General features: G+C 36.7%; 2 protein-coding genes across 3 annotated transcripts; one reads left to right on the top strand and one right to left on the bottom strand.

Moving 5' to 3' along the window:
* Nucleotides 1-227: 227 nt before the first annotated feature.
* On the top strand, nucleotides 228-7,592 carry LOC129418247 (solute carrier family 22 member 7). The gene is made up of 10 exons (XM_055173199.2): nucleotides 228-1,243; nucleotides 1,439-1,542; nucleotides 2,253-2,407; nucleotides 5,424-5,592; nucleotides 5,732-5,855; nucleotides 5,966-6,075; nucleotides 6,308-6,522; nucleotides 6,683-6,791; nucleotides 7,004-7,210; nucleotides 7,392-7,592. The coding sequence occupies exons 1-10, from the start codon at nucleotides 863-865 to the stop codon at nucleotides 7,456-7,458; spliced, it is 1,641 nt and encodes a 546-aa protein (XP_055029174.2). The 5' UTR covers nucleotides 228-862; the 3' UTR covers nucleotides 7,459-7,592.
* Nucleotides 7,593-7,596: 4 nt separating this feature from the next.
* Nucleotides 7,597-18,981, bottom strand: crip3 (cysteine-rich protein 3). Of its 2 annotated transcripts, none has more exons than XM_055173201.2 (7): nucleotides 18,802-18,981; nucleotides 14,558-14,652; nucleotides 12,602-12,659; nucleotides 9,775-9,915; nucleotides 9,019-9,093; nucleotides 8,536-8,609; nucleotides 7,597-8,049 (listed from the first exon to the last, which is right to left on the bottom strand). In XM_055173201.2, exons 1-7 carry the CDS (start codon nucleotides 18,842-18,844, stop codon nucleotides 7,927-7,929), a joined length of 609 nt encoding a protein of 202 aa, XP_055029176.2. In that variant the 5' UTR covers nucleotides 18,845-18,981; the 3' UTR covers nucleotides 7,597-7,926. The 2 variants fall into 2 exon arrangements, with proteins under 2 accessions (XP_055029176.2, XP_055029175.2); XM_055173200.2 differs by having other exon boundaries at nucleotides 8,536-8,630; nucleotides 18,802-18,976.
* Between the last annotated feature and the right edge of the window lie 1,689 nt (nucleotides 18,982-20,670).

Raw genomic sequence — 20,670 nt, 5'->3', positions numbered from 1 at the left:
TTCAAATGTTAAGGTAGTGCAACTGCAATGGGCATTTTATTAAGAAGGTAACAAGTGTAAACAGTTAACATGATATCACATCATCCTGTGAACCCCTGTTGTTCACTGAATAAAATGTTTGTAGATCTCTCTCAAATACTGAAAAAACAACTACTAAAATGTAATGGGTAGGCTATTTTATCAAACACATAATTTTGATAAAATTGTATTTATTAATTTTATTTATTATATTTATAAAGTATAATTATGAATTTGATATCACATGCAAAATATTACAGCATCCAAGTAGATGTCTGTTAAATGTAAATTCATTGCAGAGTTCAGGTAGTGCATCCAAAAGGGTGCAAATGCTATGAATGCCCCCAAGAACTAAAAACATTAAGCTAAATAATTTTATTACGCCAATAATTGTAATATGTTTTAATGCAAGCTAAGGTTGTCTATAATTTTTCTATTATACATTTCTTAAAATTAATGTTCTTAGTTCTCAAATGTTAGTTTTATAAGTTGTTTTACACTTCCGCACTATTTTTTTTTATTTTAATTGCCAGTATTAAATAAACAAACAATCAGCATGACACAGGATATCAAAATTATTGTGAAAAAAATCTTTACTTTTTAAACACATTGTTCCTGACTCAAAAATTTGCATTACATCCATTTTAAGTTTTTTAAGTATCTTTATAGGAGCTTGTTTTGTCATTGACCCAAATACAGACACTGTACAAACACAGTATTTTTTAATGGCCAAAGTACAAGCAGTGTCTGGCTTATAATTACCTTTAAAATAGCAATACAGCTTCACTACATAACCCAAAGTTTGTAATAACACAGACAAGACAGCTCTGTTCATCAAAGAAAGATGAAGTTTGAAGATCTTCTTACTGACATCAATGGCTTTGGCAGGTTCCAGGCAATGATTATTTGCATTGGCTTTGTTGGGAGATTTACTCTTCCATGTCACTTCCTGCTAACCAACTTTATTGCTGCCATCCCATCTCATCACTGTGACATCAGCCACTTGGATGCTGATGGGATATTCGGGAATCTGACTCGGGAGGAGAGACTGACTGTCAGTATTCCAGCACAGGAAGATGGGACTCCTGCTTCCTGTCACATGTTCTCTTATCCTCAGTTTCACCTGCTGTCAAACTCATCCAGCACCGCAGATCTTCCTGTAGTTCAGTGTCAGAATGGATGGGAGTATGATAACAGTACATTCATCAGCACTCTGGCCACACAGGTGAGATGCAGAATACAAGAAAATCACTGCATATTATTTATAAGCTGTTTATTCTTTCTTGCTTGCTATTATGTACCTTTCAGAAATCATGGTTTTACATAAAAGTTAACAATCTGGGCTGGTAACTGAAAGTCGTCAGTTCTGGGTCAACACAATGTATTTAATAAAGCTGGTTTCTATCTTTATTTTGCAAAGTGGAATCTGGTGTGTGATAGTAGAGGGCTGAATAAAGCAGTTGCCACCATCTTTTTTGTCGGAGTGATGTTTGGAGCAGTTTTCTTTGGAGGCCTGAGTGACAGGTATAGTTTCATTAAAAGTCCTCCTGTAGATAATAATTTTATCACTTAAAATTCATTTTTGACCATCATAATTAATTTGACCATCATAATTACAGACTGTAAAAATACAAAAGTTAGAAGACATATATCAGTAGGGTCCATAGGGGAGGAGTTCCAGTGATCCAATGTCACAATTTTATTTACATTTTTTTGTGTTTATTTGAGTTTTTATGCATTATACATCATCTAATCATGACAATCCTCATATCTATCAATTCCTCGTGCAAAGACGAAGAGGAAATGGGGTGGATTGTGTCTGTAGAATGTATTGTACAGATTCTATGTTGATTTAAAGTTTTCCTTTTTCACAGCCAAAAATCAAGCACGGACACAAAAGATGATACAAAAAATCACACATGGGACTATAATTTGCATGGGGAACATCAAAATTCCTTTTCTAGACACCTTAAGGATTACAAAAAACTAGGTTAAAAAAATATACCTTTCGGGTGCAGGTGAACCCCCCCTTCCTACCCTACTAAATAGCACAAAAGTTTTTCCGGTCACTGTAATTTCTTGATGCTTTAAAGCAGCTTAAATGTAACTCTACGCCAGGGTTCCTCAATAGGCACCTGCGGGGCAAATCTGGCACAACTTTAAAGTGTCATTTTAAAAAAGTAATGGGGACAAATCTTGTGCGTAACTAATCATAGCTTCTATTTTGTATGTAGATTTGGGCGTAAGCCGATGTTGCTGGTGTCTTATGTATTAGGAATGGTTTTTGCAGTGGCCAGCGTTTTTTCATCCTCCTTCATCATGTTTGCAGTGCTGAGATTCTTCACTGGATTTACCATCACTGGCATCATCATCATCTCATCTGTACTCAGTGAGAACACTCTGTTGTTTTTGCTTTGTCCATGTCTTTCTCTTGCCACTCTATGCAATCTAATGATTACAACTGAAACATTGTTTTCACATAGACAGATGCTGCAATAACCAAAAATGTAGTGCAGAATTTTAAAGCTTTTTTTACCCATCACGTCAATGCATTTACAGTTAGACATTTAGCAGATGCTTTTATCCAAAGCAACTTACAAATGCTGTAAACAATGGAAGCAGTTTACTAGTATTACAGGTTGTCCGGTCTTTAGTCAATGCTTGAAGATGGCTAACGACTCAGTTGATCTTCTAGAGCAGTGTTTCTCAAACTTTTTTAGCACAAGGACCACTTTATCTTCCAATTTTTTTCTGAGGACCACCTAACAGAATACCACTCTAACACGCCCCCAAAAACAACAAAATATTAAGTATAAGCTAAATTTAAGTTTAATATGCAACTGTTTCAAGTCAAAAACAATTTTTTTAAAGACAAATTCAATGCTATGTTCAGAAATTATTATATGAATTTTATTTTATTTGAACAAGTAAATGTTAAATGAGTTACAGCTTAAAGCGTAACTAAACCCCTGGTCATAGCCTGACTCCACCCACTGGCAATATTTGAAAAATGCAAGAAAAGTGGGCAGATACCAACGGAGATAGAGGGGACGAACTAAGCTTGTACCAAGTGTGTGGTGAGATCGTAACAAGGGCGTGGTGAGCTTGAACCTGCTTACTTCATGAGTATTTTTTTGGACCCAACATCTAATAGGAAAATTCAACTGCAGTAGCCACCGTTCAACCTGAAGAGGGCAGCACTCAGACGTTTTTACAGCATATATTGCAGTATTGTAACACTTTATATCCAAATGTCAAAAAACTTACTAAAATCAATGAACTGCACTAATAAAGCCCCATTCTTACAGATCATTAACTAAAAAAAAGTTGGTTTAGGGTTTAGTTACTCTTTAATATGAACAACAAACTGCACATGTGAAAAAAACTGCAATTAAACATACTATAACAGCCTAGGTCCCACTTAATGTCATTCCAAAGAACCCTTAGTTTAAAACTGAGGTGGTGGGTATATGAAGTCTAGGGTTGTAACTATTGTAACAATAAAATGCTGAAAAAAAATGTTCCCCTTAATGTCCAGAATCACTGAAATTACAGGGATTTTACACATGAAACAAAACATTACAAAACTAATAGATCTGTGGATTTTAGCTGCTTTCAGTTGACGCTTGATCCTTCTTTTGACTCCTCTTTGGTTTAGCCGCTGATCCATTTTTACGTTATTAAAACAGAATGGCAAGAACTGATGTCACAGTTTTGCAAGTGCATTAAAAATCTGTTTAAATAAGTGACGATTGTATAAACACTTGCCTAGTTTCGGTCATCTTTTGGCGGACCACTGGGGGGGGGTTTGGCGGACCACTAGTGGTCTGCGGACCACACTTTGAGAATTACTGTTCTAGAGATAGGCAGGTCGTTCCACTAACGGGGAACGGTCCAGAAAAAGGTGTTTGAGAGTGATTCTGTGCCTTTTTGTTATGGCACCACAAGCCATCATTTGCTAGCAGAATGGAAGGCATTTATGTCATATATAGAAGTGTAGGAAAAGGGGTGCAGAGCCACAGGTCATCTTGAAGGCTAACAGCAGAGCTTTGAGTTTGTTGTGTTGTATCGTCCGGTTAGCCGAGATCACTAGCAGTTCTGTTGTTGCAAGGTTCAACTGCAAGTGATGGTCCTTCACCCAGACTGAGATATAACTTGAAGATGCGTGCAGACACCATGGAATCATCTGGTTAAAATGATAAATGGAGTTATGTGTCATCAGATCAAGATAGCAGTGGTAAGAGAACCCATTTTTCTGAATGACAGATCCTAAGTCATGTACAGTAAATTGAGAAAAGCAGTGCCCCAAGCACTAAGCCCTGAGGCACCCCAGTAGTAAGATGATGAGACTCTGAGACCTAAAGCCTTCAAGACACCCTGAACAACCTAGCAGAGAGGTAAGACTCAAACCACTGGTGATGCCCATTTTCCTGAGGGTTGACAGGAAAATGTCATAGTTAACAGTGTCGAAAGCAACAGAATGGTCCAACAGGATGAGTACTGAGGATTTAGAACCTGCTCTTGACAATCTCAGAGCTTCAATGACAGAGACAATGACAGAGACAATGACACAGACTATCTCAGTAGTGGTGTTGGCATTCAGATGAGAACTGGTTAGGTGGAGGAGGCGTGGATGAAACCCCAGAGAATAGGCGGAATGGAGAAAGTATGCATAGGTTATGCCAAAATGTGATCTTTGGGAGATTTTGTGGTGTGTCTTGGGAGAACAAATTGAGGTTTAGAGTGAAGTAGTCCCATGTGTGCTGTGGGGTGACACAAGTATGGTGAGTGGAGCAGTTGCGTGTATATATGAGGTCCAATTGATTTGATTGAAGACTGATGAGGCAAGCCGATTGTGGAAGACAGCAGCCTGGGGTTTTCTTCTCATCCAACTACGAAGAAATTACCCACCTGACCTGAGGGGCGATAAAGAACTACAAAATGGATTTTATTGGGGTGGGTAACAGTAACAGCATGTTTCAAAAGGTGTGTTATCACACAGAGCCGGTAGTAAACTGTATTTCTATTCATTGGAGATGAGCAGACCAGTTCCCTCACCCCTCCCAAATGTACGATGAGTGTGAGAGAAAATGTGGTTGGATAGAGAAGCTGATCTGGTGGTGAAATGCAATCATTTTAAGCATCCATATGGGGTATATATAGGCAACTTTATGTGAGTTCTCAGCCAACAGTGAGAAAACATTCATGCATTAACTATTGCAAAGTGATGGTATATTTATATAAATCGTCTTGTCATGTTATGAAAAACAAAACAAAAAAATATGACAGAGAAAATTTTAATTGGACTATGGTAAAATTTGTACAACTCAGTTGGACAGAATGACAAATATGTCAAGCTTACTTGTAGTTTAATAAAAAAAATATGTGCATGCTTTTTGTTTCAGATGTGGAGTGGGTTGACATTCAGCACAGACGATTGGTGTGTGTTATTGACAGTATAGCATGGGCTTGTGGAAGCACCTCTTTATCTCTGTTTGGATTCTGTGTCAGAGACTGGAGATGGTTGACAGTGGCCGTCACTTCACCTTTACTTCTGTGCACAATCCTGTGGTGGTAAACACAGTTTCTACAAACAAATCTTATTCCCAATTTCCCATGCTCGCTAAAGGGTCCTGTATGCACTAATGTTGTCTGTTCGTCTGTGTGTTTTTCCGTCCCACAATATTTCACATACCAAATGTTTCTGATGTAGGTGGTTGCCAGAGTCAGCTCGATGGCTGATAGTCAATGGAAAGACACAAAAAGCTCATTATTATCTTCATATATGTGCCGTTATGAACCGCAGGGAGAAAGTTTTCTCAAGAATCCAACCTGAGGTGAGTGAGACAGGTATATTTTACGTTACTGCCATACTGGGATGAAAGGTGGGAGTGATTTTAGGAATTCCGTGCTTTCACTACCCTCTTCCCTTTTGTTTTTTCCACAGACACTCTCAAGCATGCTAACTACAGACACAGAAAAAAGAAACCATTCTTACCTGGATCTCATCAGAACCCCTAAAATGAGGAAACTAGCTTTGCTCACAGGGACCATATGGTGTGTGTGTAACTGAACCTAAAGAACAGTCCACCCAATATGAATATTGTTATTACATACTCACTTTTACGTCATTCTTGACTTGATGTCATTATCTACAACCTAATTTGGTTGAACTATACCTTTTAGTGTGCTAACGTTAGCTATAATTGGCATGACATATAGCATATAGCATGTAAACGTATTGTTTGTATATTAAACCATGTGTTAAATAACTTTTTATCATTTATAGGTTTTGCGTTGCCACTACCACCTATGGAATAAGCCTTAACATTACAGGCTTTGGTCTGAACATGTACCTGACTCACTTTGTGTATGGAGTTATTGAGATTCCTGCAAAACTTAGCATCTATTTTCTGCTCGAAAAAATAGGCAGACGCAAAAAAGAAGCTGGAGCTCTGCTATTCGTTGGAATCAGTCTCATGATTAACATATTCATACCCAAAGGTGAGACCAATGATGGAGAATAGAAAACAATGGAAGGAAATTACAGCAAAGAAATAAACATTAAGTCAGGGGAGAACATGTTTTAAATAAACAAACTGTTGATCTGTATTTCATATCTCAGTCAGTTTATGTTTAATATACAGTACTCACTCTCTTTTAGATCAATGGGTTGGTCGTACTGTGGTAGCTGTACTGGGAAAAGGTTTTGCTGTTGCTTCTTTTGCTACAATTATATTATACAGCTCTGAGCTTTACCCCACTGTTCTCAGGTAATGGTCTAAATTACATCTTTAAAGTAAATTCAGCTTATAAACTCCAAAATATATATATTTTTTAATTTGCAAATTGTTATGTAAAATGTAGATTATTTGATGCCGCTGATTGGAGGAAATTGCATAATAATTGAGGATAAACTAATGTTTAATTAAAGAATGATGTGCATTATATAATAATGTTTAATGCGTTTGTGTGGGTCTCCCAGGCAAAATGGGCTGGGCTATAACTCTTTCCTGGGTCGTCTGGGTGTGGCTTTATCTCCACTAGTCCTGCTATTGGACAGTATTTGGGGGTATCTCCCTCAGATCACCCTCTGTTCTGTGGCACTCTTTGGTAGTCTGGTGGCTTGGCAGTTACCCGAGACACAAGGCAGGTGTCTACCTGAGACCATAGAGGACATTGAGGGTACTGGGTAAGTCATAACCTATAATCTATAATAAGATTTTCACATTATCGGCTTTTAGGAAATAGAGTCAGAGTTAAAAAAGACCAAACATTAGAAAATCTAGACCGTTTCAGCAGTAACAACATTAACAAACACTTGTTTTTGTGTGTTTCTTAACCAAATCTTGTGTTTTAATTAAATTAAATAGGAAGAAGCTCATCAAAGATTACGAAAAGCAGGAAGGAGCTGAACAAATTATGATAAATCAAAAATGACAGTGACACCCCGGTGATAGTTTGATAGATTGTATTTTATTTTGTTTTATCAAATAAATATTATGCACCAATGTTTTATTATATATTTTTTTTATATCAAGTTTAGCTTATGTGCACAATGAACATCAATTCCAGAGGTCTTTTAAAATATCTTTATTAGTTACAAAAGTAGAGGATTACAACTTTCTCAAGTAACAATTATAAACATTTTCTAAATAAGACACTAGATGGAGGTGTGTGAATAAATAGATAGAAACTGTGAGTCTATGTATTTATAAAGGAGATAAAGAGAGTGTTTATTCATGTGTGTATATGTACATACTGTATACATAGGGTGAGGACTGTTGTGCATTGTATGACTATTTTCTTAAATAGCAACAACCATCTGATTTGTGCATAAAATAACCTTTTACTGACTACAACGATGTAACAAAAATCAGTACCAAATAAAAAAGAGAAATGTTTCACTTAATGTTCGCTTGGCATTTCATTTTCTCCGTAAATGTAACAGCCCACCTTTCCAATGTTCACGCCTTTTGGTCCAAAAAGGTACCCGTAGCAGGGCACATGGCAATATGGACTGCCCTCATGCTGCAGCAAATACAGAGTGTATGAGTGAAGTGGTTATATATAACACAAATACTGCACAATATTATTAATGCATTATTTACAGTAAATTACATATAGTAAGGACTCAGCTATTGCTTAGCTATATAACAATATTATTAATATATAACTAGACAAATGTACATCTGTTTAGTATATAATCAATATTTAACTAGACAGATGCACATTTGTCTTAAATATGTATATATATATATATATATATATATATATATATGTATATGTATATATATATATATATATATATATATATATATATATATATAAACATCTTATTTTAATGCTTGTTTTGTCTTATTTTGAGAGTAATTTAAGTCATCTTGAGGCCCCATTATGGGTCTTGGCCCCCTGGTTGAGATCCACTGACATAAATGCATGTTTTAAATATTTAATTTTGAAAAATAAACACATGTTATTAGTTCGTAGAGTGGTTTGTGAAGTGTTTATGTGTACCTCTGCATGGCCACCAGGCGTCAGTGTTTTCTTGCACCTCACACAGCGTAGGCAAGGCCTGTGCCAGTTACGACCTAATGACATCACCTTCTCAGCTGTAGCATTAGACAATGAAATCATCTCCTTACATCACAAATTACATCACATCAATACACCAGTGCTGTTATAAGTAGAAAAGTTTTGTACATTAACAAACAAATAATGCAATATTATAACAGAAAGGTAATCTTATTATTGATTGTTTGTGACAAGAATATATAGCAAGAAATGCCTGGTAACCAACATATTTAAACATACCAATTAACACCTGAAAATGTGTTTTCTATTTAAATTTCAATCTTCTGTTCCTTTAAAAGTCTCTCAGCGGTCATACAGAATTCTGCACATCGCATAGCAGCACAAAACCCCACACACGTCAACCACAGAAATGCTGTAAAGTTCTCAAATGTCTGTAAAGTCTGTGTTATAATTCACTGGACTCACCGAAATACACTGCCTTTCCACAGCCGGGACACAGACACGTCTCTCTAGCAAACATACGTGTAGGAGCAGAAGGAGCTATGAATAAACAAAAACCTTACATTTATGCATTTGGCATCCACTTTTACCCACTTTCATGTTTGTTACATTTGAAAGCTGTTTTTAATGCATATTATAGTGTTGGATCTTCTGGTAACTACATCTTTAATAATGCAGCAAGCTGTTTTAGATCATAATTTTTATCTTCTGTGCTCATTTGTCAGCATGAACTCGCCATAGGTTCATTAATACTCATGGGACCAAGCTTGTGTTTAGAAAACAGTGACATTTCTCCAGACGTTTTCACAATGGTCCTAAAACCCTCCCCTAACATTCCTCTAATCTCCCTGCCTGTCGGAAAACACCTATTAAGGGGAAATATTTTGGGAAGGGAGCCAATCAACGGAGGCCATTAAAATTCCACAGCGTACAATCCTAAGGGGGTCACTACAGAAAACTATCCCCCCACCCCTAGTCACTCGACAAACAGTATTTCTTGCCTCTCTCCCACTCACTGTGGGATGAATGTGTGTGAAAAATTGCTGAGGAAGTGCAGATGTGTTATGGAATGTGTAAAACAATGCAACGCTCTCTCTTTCTATATATATACAGTACAGTACAAAGGGAGTTTGTTGTTCATAAACAGGACATGTAATTATAACTACTCATCCTCCCATCTGAAAAGCGCTGTGTATAATGTAAAAAATGTGTGTGTGTTACCTTTAGGTTGATGATAGGTGATCTGCGAGTTGGTCCATGGTGTAGTGGGCGATCCATCTGAAGGGCTCTCACATGATTTGTTGACAGGTGTCGGCGGAGGCGTCTCATAAATATAAGACCCCGCCCCTCCTATATTTACACCTACCAATTAGAAGTCAGAACAGTGAGAACTTTTCCATTACTTTGACTGTGTGTGCGATAACGCTCATATCTAAGTGGTCAGACTCTCCTAATGCAGACAGCATTACGGAAAAGCCAAAAATATCTTCTTGCGCACGATACTGATAAAATTGTGTGTCTAGAATGACATATATGCTTACATAATAAGCTCAAGCAAGCAAATCCTAAACTCCATTGACTGGGCAATAACATAAGCTAAACACTTAAACTAAGCATCTAAATTAATACATTTTCTTACTGCTAAACACATCAACTTCACGTATACATTTAGCAGCTTGTCTAAATTTCTCTTTTGTCTTTATATTACATGTTCTTATTTAAGTTTTATAGTGTCTGGTGTAGACAAATGAATGTGAATTAATGTGAATACGTGTATAAATGAGCTTAGATGAATGATAATTATTGTTGTGACTACAGTATGTGGTTTATACATGTATAGTCTTGCGAAGTGAAAACAGGACTGTATAGAGTCATCATCAACTGTATCTACAGTACATCTGTATGATGTATGTGTTTGAATTTCTCTGTTTCTTTGGTAAAGTAAGATACATCTCCATTTTACTGATTCTAGTCATTTTCTTTCTTTAATGGACCAATTAAAGTTGTAAAACTTAAAGCAGAAAAAATGTCCTTTACAATCTGACCCAACCCGTCTAATCTCGCCAAAAAGTAAAATTCTGTCATCCATTAATCATCCTTATGTTACTCAAAACCTGTATGAGTTCATGATCCCGGGAGAAATCTGTGGGCTACTCTTTTCTTAAATGACAAAACAGACAGTAGCCTAAAAGCTTAAGCTGTAAACTTACATTTTTTGATTGACCTTATACGGAAAAAAAATTCTGACTGCACAAACTGACCGTGCTTCTCTGTTTTTGTTCTCTCTCTCTTTAATTTAGAACATACATACATATACAGTGAGGAAATTAAGTATTTGAACACCCTGCTATTTCGCAAGTTCTCCCACTTGGAAATCATGGAGGGGTCTGAAATTGTCATTGTAGGTGCAGGTCCACTGTGAGAGACATGATCTAAAAAAAAAATCATTGTATCACAATGTGTGATTTTTTGAAGCTGTTTGTTTGTATGATGCAGCTGCAAATAAGTATTCGAACACCTGTCTAACAGCTAGAATTCTGACCCTCAAAGACCTGTTAGTCTGCCTTTAAAATGTCCACCTCCACTCCATTTATTATCCTAAATTAGATGCAGCTGTTTGAGGTTGTAAGCTGCATAAAGACACCTGTCCACCCCATACAATCAGTAAGAATCCAACTACTAACATGGCCAAGACCAAAGAGCTGTCCAAAGACACTAGAGACAAAATTGTAGACCTTCACAAGGCTGGAAAGGGCTACAGGGAAATTCCCAAGCAGCTTGGTGAAAAAAAGGTCCACTGTTGGAGCAATCATTAGAAAATGGAAGAAGCTAAACATAATCCATCTGACTGGGGCTCCATGCAAGATCTCACCTTGTGGGGTCTCAATGATCCTAAGAAAGGTGAGAAATCAGCCCAGAACTACACGGGAGGAGTTGGTCAATGACCTGAAAAGAGCTGGGACCACTGTTTCCAAGATTACTGTTGTTAATACACTAAGACGTCATGGTTTGAAATCATGCCTGGCACGGAAGGTTCCCCTGCTTAAACCAGCACATGTCCAGCCCTGTCTTAAGTTTGCCAATGACCATTTGGATGATCCAGAGGAGTCATGGGAGAAAGTCATGTGGTCAGATGAGACCAAAATAGAACTTTTTGGTCATAATTCCACTAAACGTGTTTGGAGGAAGAAGAATGATGAGTACCATCCCAAGAACACAATCCCTACTGTGAAGCATGGGGTGGTAGCATCATGCTTTGGGGGTGTTTTTCTGCACATGGGACAGGGCAACTGCACTCTATTAAGGAGAGGATGACCGGGACCATGTATTGCGAGATTTTGGGGAACAACCTCCTTCCCTAAGTTAGAGCATTGAAGATGGGTCGGGGCAGGGTCTTCCAACATGACAATGACCCGAAGCACACAGCCAGAATAACCAAGGAGTGGCTCTGTAAGAATCATATCAAGGTTCTGGCGTGGCCTAGCCAGTCTCCAGGCCTAAACCCAATTTAGAATCTTTGCAGGGAGCTCAAACTCCGTGTTTCTCAGCGACATGCCAGAAACCTGACTGATCCAGAGAAGATCTGTGTGGAGGAGTGGGCCAAAATCTCTTCTGCAGTGTGTGCAAACCTGGTAAAACTACAGGAAACATTTGACCTTTGTAATTGCAAACAAAGGCTACTGTTCCAAATATTAACATTGATTTTCTCAGGTGTTCAAATACTTATTTGCAGCTGTATCATACAAATAAATAGTTTTAAAAAATCATATATTGTGATTTCTGTTTTTTTTAGATTATGTCTCTCACAGTGGACATGCACCTACGATGACAATTTCAGAAGAGAACTTGCAAAATAGCAGGGTGTTCAAATACTCTTTTTCCTCACTGTATATCAAGTCTCTGTTAAATATCAAAATCTCTCTCTTACACTTACACTTACACTTACACTTACACACACACACACACACACACACACACACACACACACACACACACACACACACACACACACACACACACACACATCATTACAATTTATTGTATATACCTTTTGGTCCAAAGAGGGTCCCATAGCAAGGTTTGTGACAGTATGGTAATCCATCATGCTGTAAATGGAGAGAGAGAGAGAGAGAGAGAGAGAGAGAGAGAGAGAGAGAGAGAGAGAGAGAGAGAGAGAGAATAATTCAGTTTCTGTTTTTTAGGGTCTTTTTTAAGTTCCTTAGCTTTTTAGGGTCTTATATATACTGTACTAGTCATTTCTTTTTTCCAAAATTTGTAAATGTCATCAACTATGCTGCAAACACCTTTGTTTATTAGGCTAATAAAGAACATAACTGAAAAAAATAACTTTTTTACATTTTCAATTTTGTCAGTCACTCTTCTCCTACACTTTGAACCTTCAGATGATGTTTGTGTGACAGAAGAAAAGGGAGAAAGCTACCGTGCTGGAGTCATTAAAAGTGATTGTTTATGCTTCTGTTCCTTCCTGACCCTCCCAGCATGCATAAAGACTCAGTCATACGCAACACTCTAAAAACCAATGGTGCTAAATAGCACTAAAAGTGGTTCACTAGCTCGTAATCTGCTTTTCCCCAAAAGAGTAATTTCCCAAAAAATACTTAAAAGAAAAAGCCGTCTACACCTGGATAGAGCAGCATCAAAAACACAACCGCATGTTGCTCAACACAAACACACACAAAATATATCCCTGAGTAAGAGAATGAAAAATTGTGTGTTTGTGTCCCTCCGTACACATTAACAAATCAAAAGCAATAGAATACAAACACTCATTCAAAAGAAACTCATTTTGAGACAGAACCCACCGTATACTTAAAGCTGTGTGTGGCTTCTGTTTGTGTGTGTGCAGGGGTGCATGTGAGACTGACAGGAAGAGGATGAAAGGAAGAAAGAATTGATTGTTTTCTACATTTGATGAACAATATCTTTGTCCTACTGTTGTCTTTGCAATAATTCTTGTAATGTCCCACAGTGACTCTCTGTGTGTAGGGGGGTAAAGTGTTTAATGCTTATGGATACATACTTGTCCTGTTAAATGATTTGAACTGTAACAGCTTCCCTAAACTCTACACGTTTAAAAAGTGACAGATTGTGCTGTTTTTCTAGGAATTTCACTGCGGTTAAGAATGTTATAATTTTCAATTTCCTGTAAGAGGCGAGAAGTAGTAAAGGCCGACCCTGAAAGAATGTTTCTTATTTCTTTACCACACTCAGCCTACCTGTCAATCTCTATGGTTTGGAAAAAATTTAAAATTATTGGTACGTTTTTTCACTCTGCGTCTTAGTTCTTTGCTATTTTGGCATTCGGGATTAGTGTATGGGAATGTCTTTCTTATGTAACAATTCCATGAAAAAAAACAAGCTACATTTTTCCATCCAGAAAACTATTTGTAATTGCAGTTTCCCTCAGACGGTCAGAAAACATTCCAGACAGCACCAATCAGGTTACTATAAATATCTATTATCTGGGTTCAGAGGTGTCATGCCCATTCATACTTACATAGATGTGTTTAAAACACAGTGGCAGAAATCAAGTGAGGTGAACAACATCCCTGTCTTTGTTTATCTTCAGATTGATTTTGTACTCTCAACTTTCTACCATTTTCATGATGTGTGACAAATTTGGATGGATGAACAATCATTTAGCACAGAGAGAAGCACAAGACAACTCGGACCACTGAGCTAGATCATATCAGACAGGTCCATCATACATGTCAGAACAATGAGAAAGAGAGAGGAAACAAGAGGGGGAGAAAAAGGGGCATTGAGGGAACAGGAAAACAAAGAGGGCACACTTGTGTGACCTAGAATAAATGTCATCTCAACAGCTTAAGGCTTAAAATTTTGTAAACTTTGTAAAAGTAATGTACAATCTCAGACCTCATGTTCCTTTGATTTTGACTAGGTGTGCGGATTTGTTTTATTTTTTATTAAATCGCAGCAGACAAAAATATGATCAGTGATTTACTGACTCAGTCCTGCTTACCTCTGCATGGCCACCAGCAGACAGAATCTTACCACAGCGCTCACATTTCAGACAGAAGCGATGCCAGTTTTTCCCCAGGGAACTCACTTTTTCCGCTGAAACAGAGAAAAATGTATTGTATAATATGTACTGAACGTGTAATCTTACATATGAAGATGACAGCTCTTACCGGTAATAAACTTATATTTTAACTTAATTCAGTAAATATAGGGGTGCACGGGACAAAAACGCGGTGTTAGTTGTAACACGGGCTGTTTACATTGTTGCACAAGGTTGAGGGTTTTGTTTTTCAGGTATTTTTTCACGCTGCCAAAAAAATGATCTCTCGTAAATTATTGGAAATGTATGAATGTTTTTCCAGAGAGTTATTGATGAACGAGGCATTTAAGTAAATTTTTTCAATGTTTTTTCAGTTTCAAAGTTTGATGTGTAGATACCAAATCCAATGCTATGTCATATTAATCAGTGTCTTGTTGACTAAAACATAGCATCATTTTGAAATATGTCTGCAGCTCTTAGCAACTTTTTTGGTAGGCTTGAAAATATTTTGACCCAGCGGGGTTAATTGTAACTCTGTGTTACAACTAACCCCTCAGCGCTTACAATATGAAAACAGCTAACGTTAGCGTAATTCTTGCCGTTGTTTTAAATAGGCTACACATGAATGAATGCTGGCTGCCAACAAAATAAATGTGCCTGTCAAAATAAAAATCATGTGTTAATTTTATTTTGTTTATATCTTCAATATTGATTGAATAAGGTCACGTCAAAGATTGAAATCATAATGAAATGAATGGCTAAAATCAGACTTTGATGCTCATTATCTCAGAATTTGATTTTTTGAAACTGTAGTATGATTATTACAGACTGGGTCACATATAAAAAATATGTTTTGTTATAATTGTGCTGCTTTTTCTCACATATTTAGACATTTGTATCCATTTATAATTGAACTATTGTTAGAAAGGGCTGGATGAATGAATACAGTGTGGATACTTGTCTATTAGACAGATATATAAACAATATCCACTTCAAGTATATAGACAAAATGGTATTGAAATATTTGCCTGCAAACTTAATTTTTAGCAAGCGTTACAACTAACCCACTGCCTGTTACAATTAACCCCACCTATGGAGTATGTTTTAACGTTTACACTTCTGTCACGTTTGGTGTAATTGTCCAAGAATGTTGTTAATTTGTTGCAGAAATGTGTGTATTGTTTGTGTAAAAATATAATAATCAAACTCAAATATTTTTTGAATGACCAAAACCAAAAAGCGTTAGGTTGTGCCCCGCACTCCCCTACAGCATTTTATTTTCAAAAAGGGTGATTCTGAATCAGCAAAGAGCTACTCTTTCAGTCTTCAAGCAGACGGCAACTCGATCTACCATTCACAGACTGTCTAATTCATACTGCAGACAAAAACCTGCAAAACCTGGATGAAAGCACCAGTTCCCATCTGACATTTACATTTACACACCGAGCAGACACTTTTAACCAAAGCAACTTACTTACAGTACATTCAAACTATATATATTTATCATCAATGTGTTCCCTGAGAATCAAACCCAGGAACTTTGTGCTAAAGAACACCCCTTATGAAAATTAACCATGGTTTTACTACAGTTAATCAGTTATAGTAATCAATAGACCAAAAAACAATGTGACATCAAATTGATGGGGATCCCTAACAGCCTGATTTGTGTGACTGATGCGGTTTAAAGTAGAGTACACAAAGAAGAATAGATGGATTTGTATAATTACAGGATGTTTCTGCACACACACTGGCGACTCCTTTTCTAGAGCTGGGCACAAAATCGCCTGCGATTCTCATGCATGTCTCATCAGTAAAGCCGGCTTGGTGATTAGTAGTAAAACGTCATCACATGCTTTCAGGTGGAGCGGCATTTACTACACAAGAGCCCTATTTTACAGAGAAGCTGGCAAAATCGCATACAATATTGGAGACGATTTCCCACGATTATGAACTGATTTTGTGATCTACTCAGTGAAATGCGGCTCTGTATAGTAAATGCTGCTCCATCTGAATCACAGAATTTTTTGAAACACATTTAAAAGTGCATTTTTTTAGGTTGGGGGGCTTTAAGGTACCAGTCAGCTACAATGATCTCTTCCGAAGATCTGGTCTATACATATTTAGAGTTCTGTTTAAGAAATTTTGTAAACAGGATATCCTTGAGAACTTTATATTACGCCCTTGAAATAATCACCTATTTTGCTGTGGCGTCTTTAAACGCTTCATGAAAACTGATGTTCTTATTGAATAAGCTCTCAGTGTGTTTTTGCTGTGTTATCTGGTATTGATGTGAATTTTGTTTAGACAGCCTTTCCTCTAGAACAAGATAAAACACAAAAAGTGTGTGTGTGTGTGTGTGTGTGTGTGTGTGTGTGTGTGTGTGTGTGTGTGTGTGTGTGTGTGTGTGTGTGTGTGTGTGTGTGTGTGTGTGTGTGTGTAAAACAATGTGGCTTCAAAGCAGAGGAAGAACAAACTAGCATCTGAAGAAACGCTCTAAATAGGGATCTCGTTTCACTGCAAACCCTGCTGGGTCTCAAATAATGCATCTGTAGTCAGGTTTGCTCTAATCAAGCAGGTGTTGACATCTGCATCTTATCTGTGACCTTTTGATCTTCACAAGCCTTCACACAGACTTTTTCACCCTAAACAAACCCATTTAACTCATATTTAGGTAAAAATTGTATTTGGTTGTCATTGGCATTTACAAATAAATATTAGACTTATAAATAAATTTAATTATACAAAAAAGCTTGAATGTGTTCTTCACTTATGTGTTCTAAAATAAAAATAAATAAATCTATATTTATGATTGTTTTAAGCAATCACACAGTAAACATGGACTTTGAAACACATGAGTTTAGAAAAAACACTGGTCAGTGTCCAAAGAAATTCAGTTTGATCAAAAGATAAGTGAGCTGGAAGTTCCTACAAACCATTTGACTTTCGGTATACACGAAAACTACCCCAGTGATGTAAAACTTCCTCAAAAAGTATATTATATCAAAAACAAAGGTAGATTGGCGTATAAACATTTTATACAGCCAGATGACAATGTACTTTGCCTTGTGTGGAATTGAACCCACCTCCCCAAATGCCTTACAAACTAACCAGCCAACATTAACAGGGTCTGTCTGACTCTGGGTCTCACACATTCCATTACCGAAAAATAGTCGGGTCAAACAGAAAGCACAGTGTCAAAGCATTTTAAGACGTCTAAACTCAGTGGGGATATCAAACTCTATCCGCTAAACTGTAACAGTAGCACAACAGATAAGAGTCTCTTGCCAAATACTTATGTAACACCATTACCCAGTTCTTTTTCACAGGCAGTAGCATTTACTAACCCTGTGGCTACTAGATGCCAGGACAGAATACTAAATAGGAAACAACAATGATGGGACAGAAAAGAGAATAACATCCAGTGGGGTTGTGAGAGCATTAGGGTCAATTTAGGTTGACCTATTAATAACAATACCTAATTCTGCACAGGGCTGCAAGTTTAACCCTGGTGTCCTTCAGAGACAGACTTGACTGTTTATGGCCTCAAAGACCCCTATGGTGCAATTAAAAAAATTTATAGTGATTTTAAAGTCAATCTTTTATTTTTGCATCACAACTTTTTATTCAAAGTTTATTTTTTTAAAGTTTACAAAGTAAGCTTCAACTTTTAGAAAGGTGGTGATATCTATGATAGCTACACTTGGTTTTAAGAGGTAAATGACCACAATCATACTGTATTGTTTAAAAATACATCGAATTATACCAGAACGCAGAAGTACTGATACAGATTATACTAAGAAAATATTAGCTTTGCATTTTCATACGTTTTTAAAAGCGCGAACAAAATTAATGTAATATTTTCAGAGGACTTTTATTATAGTTCACTTATGTTAATATCTTTATCTTCATTTTTTGGTTTTGTTTTTAAGACCCCAAAGAGCGCATTAAGGGTCAAATTCACACCTCTTATAATGTAACGTCTATAAAAAATAGGCTTTTACAAAATTACAGCACTTGTTATATAACAAATTCTGTCAAGCTTTGCAGAAGTTTATTCCTTTTTAAAATTTTCGACATGTAATGTCTTGCCAGTAAAGTCAATAAATTTAAGCCAATGATACAATTATAAATAAAAGAACTTGAACTTGGCTTAGCCTTTACTTCTCTTGAGATATTGAGTGTCAATATGAATGAAAAATGCTCACCAAAAAACACAGGCTTGTCGCATCTTGGACATATAGACGTCATTCTGGAAAAAGTCTTGCTAAGCCCAGGTTCGAGTCCTCTCGATCCCTCACTGCTGCTTCATAATGCGTGCAACACGAGTCGCGCCAAGGCGTTTAAGTTTAAAAAGCACGAGAGCTCATGTAGTTCATGAATATTACATACGAAACATGACGTTTGCGCATAAGCCCAATTGATTGGCCGAAAGATTGACAATTCCACTTCATACCGAGCTGCGCATAACCATTAGAGTATGACATCAAATTACCACGAGAGCGATTCGATAGCTGTGCTTTCGAATCGTTCTCGCGGTACTTTGCTGTCATATTGTTAGTCTGCGCAACGCCACATGAAATAGAAGACACTTAAGTGCACGGATATTGACGAATCCTACTATGATGACGGATTGGCTCATTTGGCTGCTGAATATTAATTAGGTATCTGGTTACCAAGCAACGTCAGCTCGACCCTATGGCTCGACCTAGCGTTCATCGATTTGCCATAGCACCACACATTTGGCTTGATCAATATTTTTTTTTTTAAAACATGTCAATAAAAATGTCCACCATGTCAAACTTGAATGTATTAGTTATTTTGACGAATTCAAATTATTTGTTTATTGTGTGACGTATTAATGTGGCAAACTTTTTTTTACATAATTAGCATTTTGATAAATAAATTACATTACACGTGATGATTATGTACATTACTTTTCTCTCCTGGGACACAGCTAGACGGGTTTAACACTGCCACCTGGTGTTACGAATAATCAAAGGAAGAAGTCTTGAAATACAGTATATACAGACTTATTCATTCATTATCACTAAACAAGATTTTCCTAACTTTTTCATTAGCTACTTGTCTTCACATTTGTTAAGACGAGCACTTTATTGCATAGCAGAAATGTCATGAACTATTTCCATTACATCTTTAATTTATATTCTGGATGTTTTTGAATGTAGGCAAACTGTCCAAAAAGATGGATCTGTCTGAGGGATCAATAAATACATTTTCGTCCCTTTGTCATCACCATTGAGACAATACAAAGCACACTTATGACCTCAGATGAGCATGCAATAGGTCACGTCATCATTTTAGACTGGCATCCATGGTACCATTTGTTTACTCCACAGCAGATGTTCCATTATACTCATTGTTACATCTGAATGTTTGTTGTATTCCTAACAAGCCATTTACAGAAAATGTGGCCATCAGATATAAGATGTTCAGGTACTAACAGTGAGTACATTAGAAAAGGGTCTATATAAAAAAGAAAAGGGTCTATATTTGAGATGTATAGCTTCACATTCACAAAGATCTTGTTTACACAAATGTATCTTTTGATCTGACATAATTGTGACTTCATCATGACATCACTGAATGTTTCAATGGTGTATAGGCAAAGAAGGATGCTGGGCTGTGAATAAGATACAGTCTATAATAGTCTAAGCAGCACACTTCTTAGTAAGAATGGCATATATTGTAGGTAGAGTATTTGGATATTTTACAAAAACTTTGTAAAATAACAAGTAACAAATAATTTAACTCAGCTTTGTCTTTTTCCCAGTGAGTACTTTCAACATTTTATACTTTTTTTTGCTCTATCATTTGTTTTGCCCTGCTACTAGGAAATGCTGTCTCAAATTTTTATGTACCAATACAAAACATTATTTTCAAAATAAAACCACCCTAAATAACTGTAAGTAAATCTCAATTCTCATTTACACAAAGTTTATGAGTAATGCCTACTTCCTTACAGAAAATGTTGTTTATGTTATATCTAACTGCATACAGGCATGCTTATGGTAAAAATAATTTTTTGCTATGCACTTTGACCACAAGAGGGCGTA

This window comes from Misgurnus anguillicaudatus, chromosome 7 (assembly GCF_027580225.2).
Source record: "Misgurnus anguillicaudatus chromosome 7, ASM2758022v2, whole genome shotgun sequence".
Lineage (NCBI taxonomy): Eukaryota > Metazoa > Chordata > Actinopteri > Cypriniformes > Cobitidae > Misgurnus > Misgurnus anguillicaudatus.
The sequence above is the reverse complement of the archived record's forward strand: the minus strand, read 5'-3'. Positions and strand labels throughout refer to the sequence as shown.